At 40.2% G+C, this 11933-nt stretch overlaps 2 protein-coding genes across 2 annotated transcripts; one reads left to right on the top strand and one right to left on the bottom strand.

The window, feature by feature from the left end:
* Positions 1-804: 804 nt before the first annotated feature.
* Positions 805-2292, top strand: LOC118330758 (neural Wiskott-Aldrich syndrome protein-like; the record flags this gene model as incomplete). The annotated part of the gene is given in 1 exon segment (XM_035665429.1): positions 805-2292. A coding segment is annotated over 1 exon segment (65 nt), but the record flags the coding sequence as incomplete, so codon positions are not given.
* A 2799-nt stretch (positions 2293-5091) lies between these two features.
* On the bottom strand, positions 5092-11920 carry lmod2a (leiomodin 2 (cardiac) a). The gene is made up of 3 exons (XM_035664471.1): positions 8482-11920; positions 6074-7297; positions 5092-5302 (listed from the first exon to the last, which is right to left on the bottom strand). Exons 1-3 carry the CDS (start codon positions 8749-8751, stop codon positions 5282-5284), a joined length of 1515 nt encoding a protein of 504 aa, XP_035520364.1. The 5' UTR covers positions 8752-11920; the 3' UTR covers positions 5092-5281.
* Between the last annotated feature and the right edge of the window lie 13 nt (positions 11921-11933).

Here is an 11933-nt window from a genome sequence, read left to right as displayed (position 1 = left end):
ATAAACAAACCAGCACTGTAGCACTTCTTATAGTTTCTTACAGTCTCTTTTTAAGCTGCCACATTGTCATTGTTAAAATGCAGTTCCTTCCATGTTTTAAGATGTTTTTATGTTGATGTTTATTTGTTTTTTGTGTGTCTGTTGTTGAGGTATGCTTGTTTCCGTGAAGCAACAAACTGTAGCACTGTGCCCAAGACAAATTTCCTCTCGGGGACAATAAAGTTAATTCTATTCTATTCTATTCTATTCTATCATGTGACCACGACATCCGGAGTTCTCATGTGGCCTGAGTCCTTTTCCAAAGATACACTGAAGAATAGTTTGACAATTGCTCTCATTTGCTTTCTTGCTGAGACTTGAATGTGAAGATGGATACCAGTCTTGATTCTGTACAATAAATATGAAACCACAACCAGCAGCTGACTAACATAGCTTAGCACAAAGACTGGAAATGGGGAAACGGCTAGCCTTGGCTCTGTCCAACAGTAACAAAATCCATCTACCAGCACCTATTTGTTGTTTTTACACTTTGGTTTTTGTATGGATTAAACAAACAATATATAACGTGTTGATTACTGAGGTTTAGAGAGTTTGTGCTAAGCTAAGTTAGCCGGCTGTTTGCTGTAGCTTCATATTTAACGGACTATATAACTCTTGCCAGGAAAGCAAACAAGTGTCTCTGCCAAAATGTCAAGCTTTTACTTTCAGGCAGAGCTCCGTGTTCTTCAGTCTTACATTTCCAGTTTACTTTGTGGTTTCTGACCCACTGTGCTAATGTGAAAAAGTTTTGTTTGTATTTTTACCCAGACGAAGACGAGGATGACGAAGAAGACGAGGACTTCGAAGACGATGACGAGTGGGACGACTAGTGAAAATGTCTTTCTTCAACTGTGGTCACGCCGCACCTACCGCTGACACTAAAATATCTTCCAGCATCTGACTAAAATTGTAATGTAAATGTTGTATGAATTGGCTGTATATTTATTTTTGCCTTTCTGCTTTTTGTTTTTTATGACTATTATCATTAATCTGTGCAATACCTCATCCGTTAAATCTGTAGCGTTCGTCACACACCCTCATCGTTAAAGACTCTACACTTTCGCCAGGACATCCTGTCATTAGAAAGCACTTAACACCGCCATCAGCACAATGTGGAGACGCAGCCGGCTTCATGTCAGTATCAGTAATCAATAATATAAAACACTAGCTGCTCCACTGAGAAGAATCGGAATTGGAGTTTTCATGTGCTCCTTTGGAAATATTTTTCTGTGTTCATTTGTTCGCGTTTTCATTCCTTGTTGAAGAAACTGAAAAGGGAGACGTACGTGCGACCAAACAGGCAGGATCCTCTTTGTGTTAGACAGTGGTCGGTTTAAATGCGAGATAACACTATTTTCTTACCGTGCTTCTTTTCGTACCTCCGAGTTTCCTAATAAACAATAGTTTAGTCGTGTTATTTTTTTCAGAAATCCTTTGACCAAATTGCGGCGGCTCGGTCTTCTCATGGATTTCCAACTTTAATTTTTTATGACATTAAAGCCGTTTATTTGCACACAGTTTATATGATAGTTCAGTTTTGTGTTTTTCAGATGTGAGTTTTGTCAAATAATTTTTTATTTTATTTCAAGCAGGTTACAGTGACGATGGAGAGTTTTAGAAGCTAAAGGTTTTGAAATATCTTGACCTTTAAATGGGACTACAAACATGACTGACGATGTTTCAGTTTGTGACTTCATTTGGCTTAATGCAAAAACACGTCTACTCACACAACACTGTGGCATTTGTGAAATGATGGAAGTTTTGTTCTTAATGTCTGGTTGGTTGTTTTTGTTGTGGCATCATTCTGTTATTTCCTGCTGGAGGAAACATCAGCAGCGCTCTGGTCAGTATTTCACACATATAACATCACGCAAAGAAACTAAAAGATTAAAAATTCATTCATCCTCTTCCGTCCTTCAGTTAACAAACTATAATTTTATGCAATGCGACTGTAAATGTCTCCTTACGGAGAATTATAAAAAAAGCAAATAATGAACCAAATGTGGCATTTGCAAGCAGCTTGTGGGTTTTGCGATGCCTGTAATCCTCCGTCTGTAAACGGTGTAAAGAAATAACCAACGCTCGTTTTAACTGTTCGTCTTAGAGTTTTTACCGTCCTCCAGCGAGGCTTAATGCTGCATTGAGAAGCCGAGATACTGACAGAGAACCTGTGAAAAGGGGTTGGGGGGTGGCAGGGTTGGGAGCAATGAGAATACTAAATTGTATACTTAAATAAATGTTAATATTTACAGAGAAATCTTTCTCTTGTTTTTTGTCAAAGTGCTTCTGCTTCACTGTACACGTTTGGTTTCCTTTATTCTATGAACACAAGTTTGGTATAAGATTCCAATTCCATTTATGGAGGCACACATCCACAGTGTTAATATAAAAACATATTAAACAATATGCCTGTGCGTCTGTTTGGGTCAGGGTGAACTCCAGACACAAACTCTAGTGCAGCCCAAACAGGTGCTCTCCGGTCCACCTGGAAGGGGTGGTCTTTGACTGCTGTCAAGTGAACTCTGGAGCAGTTAATTACTGGTGTGAACACCATTGGAACCAGCCCAGGAAGTGTACCATTGTGTGTCATTTCATTGGTTAAAAATGTTTTCTCTTGCTGTTGTGACTGGTGAGCTAGTTTACTCATCAGAGCCAGCTATGCAGTGCAGATTGGACCATTGGACGTCCGCATCAATACGTCCAATTTGTACGCCTTAAGACAATCCTTAATTATGTATAATTTTAAGCCTTGATATAACTTAAACGAGTGAGTTATATCAAAATGTACCCCCCATACAGTTGTCGTGAACGGGGAGCTATAGACACAAAAAACTTTTTTTGTACAAAGCTGTAAAGTTGAGCATTTTAATACGGGGCCTTATGGAGATCACAACCTATAGTATCCTGACCACTCACATTCCAACACTCACTGTATTAAAAGAATAGTGTTCCCTCGCTGCTGACAGTACACAGCAGAATAAATGTGTGTATGTAAATAGGGCCATAATGAGTCATTTTAGTGAAAGGGCAGCAGGAAGTTCTCCTCAGACAGACCTCCTGCAGGGTCTCTCAGCACTCTGTAAGTGAAGTATTTAATTTTCCTCCAATTAAACTTCGTCTGACATTTACGTGGCATTTTATTAAAGATGTTAAGTGTTGTAATGAGGGGTCACACACGGAGACTTAACTCCCCTTAATTTTCTCCCTGAGGGGCAGTCCATATTTACTTTTAGCAGCTGTTTAATGAACTTCAGTAACATTGTGTAAGCAGACTGGATTAGAAACTGATTCATGTACAGTTTGATGGATCTGAAGCTCTGTTGTTTCTCTGCCAGCTTATATTAGAGCACATCAAACCTAACTGAATAAAAATGTAAGTAATAAATGTGAATGATAATATTTATTTACTGATACTCCTGTGTCCGGATTGATATCACCTCAATCGGAAGGGTTTATCCTCTGTACCATTTTAGGACATCTCAAACTTGTTAGACTTTAATCAGTCTGAGCTGAAAAATGTCAGATCACACTGCCAAACTAGACATCATTGTTGATCAATGCAGCAACAGAATCCTGACTCTCTTACTGCACTGCCCATTTCTCACCATAAAACATGTAACTTGCAGTGTGTCATCCACCAGCTCCACACTCTCGTCCAAATGTGGTCACTTCTGGCTCCAACAAAACAACATGGCGACAGCCATAATGAACAACGCATGGCTTCGAAATGGTTGTCAGTACCTGCCATCCCTGGGTGCCCTCCATCTCTGGGTGCCCTCCCATTTAGTTGTTTCTCCCAGCAAACCTCCGTAATTTGCATTGCCCTCAAACTTGATTAGTAATAGTAATAGTAAAGTTGATGTTTACGTATTGGTCCAATCCATATTCCATAGCTATGAAACATCTGTCTCCTCCCTGCGCTGCACCCACTATCAATCTGGGGACCCCGATTCAGTTTCCACCAAGAGCCAAGTTCTCATGCTCTTAAAATGTTGTTGGCTAAAATTTGAAATTGTTGTCAACTGTTTGCTAGCTTCGTTGTTTGTAGCTAGCAGGGCAGCTTGTGGCATGGGTGGTATATTTGGGGACAAGTAACAATTAGCCGTGACAAGAAAAATTATGTAAATGATTGATTATGGTTATTAATATTGATTGTGATTATTCATACAGTTAAACTGGTATCAATTGTTAAGTGGATATTGTTTTATCTATATCTCTTGGGATTCAATATTGTGACTCAAACATCGCTTAAAAGCATTTGATGGTTGTTAACAAGGAGGATACAGTTACTTACATAAAAGAGGTTTGAAGTAAAGACATCAAAACCAAAACTTGTTACCATTGCCCCCGGCCTCCCCTATTCAATTGTATGTGTTGATGGACAGTAACCAGCAGCTGCAGTCAGCTCACATAACAGCTCTCTGTGTACGTTTGTAGTGGAGTTTAATCCCTCTGTGAGCGGTCTTTATTAGTGAGCTGATCCTCCTCTCAGGTCACCAACACAGGAAGCTGCTCTATGAAGTGTAATTATGTCTTTAAGAGGTGATGTGTGTAACAAGAGAATCTGTTTAAACCACCCACTGATGTGGGATTTACAATTTCATAAAAAACTTAATCCAGATCCAGATGGCCTAATGGGTACAATACGTCATAAGCCTCTGAACATCGTTTCCTGTCTGTGCCTCTGCTCTCATTGTCAAATAAAGGAAAAATGCCACTCAAACAAAAGTTACAAAAACAACACCTCTAACTTGCAGGTCTTCTTCATTTAAATTAAAGCGGCTGCTTTATCAATCAACGTCCCGCTTTGCAAACTGATCTCAGGAGGTTTTACATAAATTAATAATCCCAAAAAATAATGAATTCTAAGAAAGCAGCCTTTTTCGCAACAATATTACTAAATGTATTACCAAAATTTAGCCAGTAGTTTTGAAAAAAACTTTTGTAAACAATTGTCCGTTATTGTGTCAGGAAACATCAGAAAAGTATTCATGCGTTTAGTTTCAATGAACATGTAGACTGAGTCAATCATAAACTTTATTCCTCTACACATCAGTATTCACAGTAGGTTTCACACAGTAACAAAATACAATACAATTTGAAACACACAGAAATGCAGTCTGCCGCTACGCTGTGTGACGAGTTAAATAAGATGCTGTTAAAAAGTGACATTTGGCGTGAAATAAAAATAGAACATTTCAATACAAAGTGAGAAGAGTTCAAGTGTGATCAGGAGGTGAGTTCAGGCCTGTGACAGATCCACCTGAAACGACAAACATCAGACATGTTAAGTTACAGCTGATGTAAGATGATGATGAAGATGTTTTATCTTTTGTCTGTCCTTCCATCAAAGAAAAGATCAAAGATCAGATTGTGTCTTTTCTAAATGAAATTGTCACTTTGACTCTGTTTGATTATCTGTCTCCGCTGAAGGTTTTCATGAGTTGAGAAACATTTGATCTGGTTTGAGCTGCCTGACTTCATAATTTGCATTTTGTTTTCGGGGGATGCAGTGTTTCCTTTTTGTACCCAGGGCATCATTTTATCAAGTTTCTGTTCAATCATATTGTAATGGTATGATATTTAAATTAAAAACAGTTTTTTGTCCAAATTAATTTCATGAAAGCGACTCATAAAACTCATTTTGTTTGCAATATTATTATATCGATATATGTCCCTCATTTTCCCGTAAAGCACTTTGGACCAACTACGTTGAGTTTAAAGCTCCCTGGTGTCTCTCAACACGCTGTGTTGTTTTCATCACGCTTTCTCTCTTCCCAGCAGCTCTCTGAGCCATCAGTCTTATCAAACAGCAGTGAAGAAGTCAAACTATTTATAACCTGACAGAGATTCAAGGAATTCACAGAGTGACAGAGGCTGTCGTCTGATCACAGCAGGCGTCCTCACTGAGGGGGTCTAATGGCTTTTGGAGGCTAAATTATGTCTGTGATGCTTTCACTCAAGCAAAACAAAATTCCATCAAATCTCAAACATAGATCTGTCAGTGACAGAGAGGACTCACAGGGAGTCTTACCCTTTTTAAGGATGTGATGCTGCTCCCACGAATTGCCGCCATCAGGTCATCGCGGCTTGACCTTTGTGGCGGTGGCAGGTGTGATGATTCATCTCGTCTCTTCTGCAGAGATGGCTTCAAGGAGTTTTTCAGATCTTTGAAAATATCTGCGCTCTCCTTCTCATTGGCACCATTCTTGAGCTTCTTTGACTTGGGTTTCCTTTGGTTTGACTGAGTCTTCACACTATTCGAGCCTTCATGCTGTTTGACCATTTCAGCTATCTTCCTTGTTGGTGGGTCTAGAGACATAGAAGGAGGAGGATGATTTCTGTTATGATTTTCAACAGTTTTAGAAGTTTGTGACGGCTTCTTTGGTGGTCTTTTTTCTGCAGATGAACCAGAACCTTGTGCTGACACCTCTGAAGGACTCTGTTCTGTCTTCTCTTGGAGCCTCCTTTGTCGTTGTTGGTCTTGGTTGCGTGTCAGGATGCTGGTCGCTGTCATCCTCGGGCCCGGTAGGTCGAACTGATAACCGAGCTTGAGGAGAGTGGTGTTTTCCCTCAGCAGCTGGACCATCTCCATCTCCACCTTCCCCCCGCAGATGTGCCTCTGGTTGTGAAAGCGAAGCTCCACCAGTGTTCTGTTGTGCTGCAGCGCCGCCAGCAGAGCCAGGATACCCTGACCAGACACGAAGTTGGACTCGATGTTCAAGTTTCTGATAAACTGGTTTTCACAGAGCATCTTGGAGATGGCGAAAGCAACCCGGTCATCAGCATGGGTGTTGGCAAGGCTGAAAACGTGAACGTGAGTGTTTGTGCACAGGGCCTCGGCGAAACGAAGCAAGGTTTCCTGGGAAATGTCTTCTATGTTGTTGAGGTTGACTTCACTCATTGTGGGATCATCACACAGGATCTGCTCCAGAGTTTTGTCGATGACTGTCGGGTTTCCACTTGCTCTGTCAGTGGTTGCATTCAGGTTTTGGTTTATGGTTTCAGTCCTCCTCGATTCACTCCTCGAACATTTCGACAGACCAATCTTCTGAGGAAATTTATTTCTGTTCGGAGCCTCTTTTTTACACTGATCTTTCTTTTCCACCTCATCTTCCTTTGCAACCTTTTTGCTAAAGACACTTTGCACTTTCTTCCCCTTTTGTGAAATCTTCTTCCTGTCACTGTCTGGAGTCTTGCTGGCGTCACTGGTGGTCACTGTCACTCGCTCCCCTCTGCTCTTATCTGGGTGTCCCTCCTGCGCACGATAACAGGAGAGAAAATTAGGTCGAACCCTGACATTCTACAGCCTCTGACTTTTAATTAAGAACCCTCTCCAACACTGACAGTCATTAAAGCTGCCATTTCTCTGACAGTCTTTATTTTTAGACTGTTTTCCAGCAACATATTTACGTAAAGTATATACATGTGATGCTTTTTACATATTTTTATATATATTATATGAGTGGGTTTATGTTTAAACACATAATAAACATGCATCTAAAATTATAGATTATAGAACATAAACATCTAGGGACTCTTGACTTTTATTCTCTAGTATGTATTGAGCTCAGTGTAACTGGATAGCGTCTCCTATTAGAAGGTGTTTCAGACTCCATACCTCCAGTTTAAAACTTATGAATTTGTAAGCCAAAACTGAGATGACCCCAATGACATCACTGTAAGAGCCAAATCTGTTGTTGAAATAACCAGAGCGCAACTGTTATTTACTGTGTGTACACAGGGTCTCGCCGTGCTACAGTCGAGGACTCAGGAACAAAGGTAGGAAGTCACTGTTCTCAACTGTTTTGATCCCAGAAGGGCAAAGGGAAAAGGAAAGATTTCTCAATCGAAGGTAACGCAAACGCAGTTCTATTTGACTTTACCTGTTGAGCTACTGTAGTTTCATACAGTGTTCCTCTTAATACAATAATTGTTTTAAACAGTGCCAATGGTTAAAATTACTCAAGTTTACTCTGGTGCTGGTGTTAATTATCAAAGGTACTTCTATCTCTTTGCATTATTGTCAGTAACCTTTTCAAAGGTTTTGAGTGATATCCTTCCTTTTAAGTTTCAGTTAATTTATATTAAAATCAGTGACTTCGCTGCAAGCAGATAATTCATCACATTCAATGTTTAGTCAACTTTTTTTTCGGTCAAAGTAGCAAATCATGGGGTGCAACTCTTCTTGGTGCTATAAAACCAATGAACTGAAAGTCAGCTGAAAAAGAGGTTTATTTTTTAGGTATTATTTTTGGAAAACAAGGATAATAGACAAACATGGATGTTGTGAAAAGGATCATTTGAATTTGGTAGTTTCTAAAATCTCTGGTCCTTTATGGAACCAAAAAGTATACTTGCTCTGTAGTTAAAACATGCTGTTATGGTCTTTTAGGTGTGTTATAGAAAGCTTGCAGGCTGAGTATTGATGTCCGCTCTCACCTGTCTGCCGTTGGACTCCATCCTCTCGTCCTGCACCAGCTTCTTGTTCTCGTCCTCCCAGTATTTCAGCAAAGAGTCCCTGTCGAAGGTCCCCGTTGGAGTTTTGGCAGTCTGATCTTTCTGTCTCAGGCCAATGGGGATGTTGTCATCAAGGTTGGCCAGCTCCCTCTCCAACTCCTGGAGTTCCTCAGACGACAGAGTGGCCAGCAGCTCGTCTTCGTCCACTTCCTCGTACTTCTTCAGCTCCTTGCTGTACCCAAAGGTACTCATGGTTCTCTGCTCGTTTTAGGACTCTATGCACACTTAAATCTCTATCTTTAACTCTCCTTCTTGCACTTTGATCTCCTTGTGTACTTGAAGAAAACTTCCCTAACTTCCCTGCTTGAATCTCCTTTTGCTCATTGACTTGTTCTCCATCAGATTCCTTCAGATCAGGGATGCCGTTGATGACTGGTGGCAAATCGGGTCCTCATTCACCTACTGGTCCCAGCTGCCAGAGGAGCCTGACAGAGAGAAAGGGGGTGGGCCTCCATACCGCTGACCGTCCTGTCTTTTTTTAGGGTGTTGGGTGGGGGGTCAATGAGATAGGCTTACTGTAGGAATGTGAGCCCTCTGAGTCGCCTGTGCTGAGAGCTCATCAGCGACTTGTGCCTCAAAAGAAACGAAGGGAACAAAACGCTGTGGGGAGACATCAGATAAAGCTCTACAACCTTATGCAACGAGCCAGGACACAGAAACACGCCATGGTTGTGGTGTTGTCAGGGAAACACTTGCTCTCCCTGAGGATGGTGGGATTATGTACAGTACAGCTCCGGCTGGCACTGAGGAGAACTGATGGTGTTTACACCAGAACACAACAACGGCAAGACAGAACAGATTGATTTGTAAGACTTTCATATGGACATTTGGTGGAATATAAACAAAACAGTGACTAGTTTTTATCTCCACAATCATATCAAGTTATATCAAGTCCCAAACATATTAATATAACTAAAGTGATAAAATAATTTGTCTTTGTGCAGCTCAAATAAAAAACAAAAGAGCAAGACAGAAAGCACCTCAAAATCTATTTAGTAAAATAAATTTTGACAGTAAGCTTTCAAGCCAACATGAATGAGAAGTCTTTCAACTAATCCAAAAAAGTCTTGTTGAAGATTGTGTGATATGATTGAAAGCTCCAAATCAGCTACTAAATGGACCTTTAGTTGAGATTTAGCAACTGCTGTGTCCAAGGTCAAGAATGAACTCAACACAATGAGATTAGACAGAGGCAGCACGGGACTCCAGCCAAAGGTAAAATGTTGAATTTGCAGTCACTTTACCTCAGTTCTCTGAAAGTTGGTTTTCAAATACAAAAGGACATAGTCTAATTAAATAGAAAGAGAAAAGACCAAGAACTTAACCCTGCACCCTCCAAAAGCTCTGGCTCATTTACGGCTGACAGCTTTGTTTGATTTTGGGGACGCAAATGTGAGCCAATTTGTGTAAAGACAAGTTCCAGGTTCACGCCACGTTTTGAACGTCTGAAGTTTGTCTCTAAACTGTGTGATTGTTTGACTGCTCGTGTTTCTTGACCCATCTGACAACTTGTTTGTTAATATCAAGTATTAACTTGGTGAGAACAATGTTATTATTGCTGATATAAATCTGCACACAATGTGTATTTAACTGGGCTGTTGAATCCGATCATGTGGCATAGATGTTGTCAGTATTGTGTATACCCTGTATTTGTCACATTTGTAACATATGTACGGATGTGTAGGAATAACGCTCAGTCTTAAGGTTTGTTGTTTGGTTGCCAAGACAACCATCAGAGCTCCATCGCTGAGCATGTTTAACAAGCTGCTTGGCAATCAGATCACATTACATGAAGTGAAAAGACTCTGAGTGACATAACACCACTCTCCTAAATCTGATGTAAATTTGACCTTTGACCTGGATTGTTGCTGTCATCCAGCAGTGCAGTCCAGACTGAGAATGGAAACAGGTTCAGTTACAAAACAAACGCACAAACTTGGGATTTCAGCGTGTTTAACCTAAAATATAACACTGGATATTATTTTCTGACTTTTTCCTAATCATCTATCAGCTTTAAGATTCATTTCCAGGAAGCCGTTGTTTTGAGTTTATTTCTACTCTCCAATAAGACACTTGACTCTTGAGCTTCATAATTTCTAGAGCTTCATAGTCCCAGATGTGTGAACAGAGATCTTGTATGTTTGTTTGGTTTTTTTGTACCTAATGGAAACAAGACAATACCAGTTTGATGGATGAGAGATGAAATAATTAAAGGACAAAGGACAATAATGACTCATAATGATGATTGCACAGAGAATTGCCACCACTTTTCAGCTCCTTTTTAGCCTCTTTTATCTCCTAGTTTTGGTTTTACAGGACATTTACAATATGGCAGCAGGCAGCTATTTTCAAGCTCTTATAAAGCCATTGTACACTACCTGCTCAGCACCAAACAACAGACAGACTAAGAGACCAGCTGGTGAAGAAAGTGGAACATCTAACTGCTAAAGAGAAAGGTATATTTCTCAGGAGACCAAACTAGAGCTAAAAGGAGAGTGAAAATTTGAAATGAATGTTGCTTTAACTATTGTTCAGTTTATTTAAACACATAAACACAATCAGCAGTTCACAGAGCAGAGGTCCTCCAATATGGCTGCTGGATGGGGTGTTATGTCACCATATCCTGTGATATGATAAATATCACTTGTTTAATTGTCTCACTTCAATCTGTATGTGGTTTACTTTGTTTTAGCACATTAACACACCTGCTGGTCACAGACACCTCACACTTCCAGCTGGTGTCAACAGTTTGGAAGTCGTTCAAAACAACGTGACCTCCTCCTGTTATCAGGTTCTCGGGTGACCTGCCAGAATGTGGAGCCATGTTGTTGTTGTGTTATTTGTTCTGCAGGTCAGAAGGTTAAATTAAAGTCGATTTGTTTTCACACCTCTTCACTGTGTTCACAGTCAGTGTATGCTTTTAGTTCAACGCAATCGGAAACGGCTGAAGTTTGTTCAGTTGCAGCTCTTCTAATGGCCTCTAGGTTGTCAGTTTATATAATGGAGAGAGCTATACCGAGTCTGTAAAGTGAAGCCAACATGGAAGTGTCTTAAACCTTCATTCTATGTAATGGCCAGCAGGTGGAGCTCCATCAGCTGCAATAAAACACCGATACCATGCTTCTCACTTGATTTATTAGCTCAGTAAACAGTTTTTCTGTTCATTTAGTAAATTTTGGTCCAATTTAGAATAAAATAGACGATAAAGTTGCGTATGCTTTCGGGGGTGGCTACCTTGTGATTGACAGGTCATTCTCAGTGTCAGACTAGGCAGTTCTGATCAGATATGAAGCAATATTCTGTTACTGTGTTGCCTATTTCTCATCTAAAATCGTTTCAGAAACATATTTTAGTGTAATGTTTAGACGAATGCA

This window comes from Morone saxatilis, unplaced genomic scaffold (assembly GCF_004916995.1).
Source record: "Morone saxatilis isolate NCDOM2014 unplaced genomic scaffold, NCSU_SB_2.0 Contig2, whole genome shotgun sequence".
NCBI classification, from domain to species: domain Eukaryota; kingdom Metazoa; phylum Chordata; class Actinopteri; family Moronidae; genus Morone; species Morone saxatilis.
The sequence above is the reverse complement of the archived record's forward strand: the minus strand, read 5'-3'. Positions and strand labels throughout refer to the sequence as shown.

What these genes read in the sequence shown, in the direction of transcription:
- lmod2a (XM_035664471.1), bottom strand. Translation starts at nt 8,751, where the DNA reads ATGAGTACCTTTGGGTACAGCAAGGAGCTGAAGAAGTACGAGGAAGTG. An exon ending in TGGAGTCCAACGGCAGACAG is followed by an intron (nt 7,298 to 8,481) that starts GTGAGAGCGGAC and finishes TATCGTGCGCAG; the next exon opens with GAGGGACACCCAGATAAGAG. An exon ending in GCATCACATCCTTAAAAAGG is followed by an intron (nt 5,303 to 6,073) that starts GTAAGACTCCCT and finishes TTGTCGTTTCAG; the next exon opens with GTGGATCTGTCACAGGCCTG.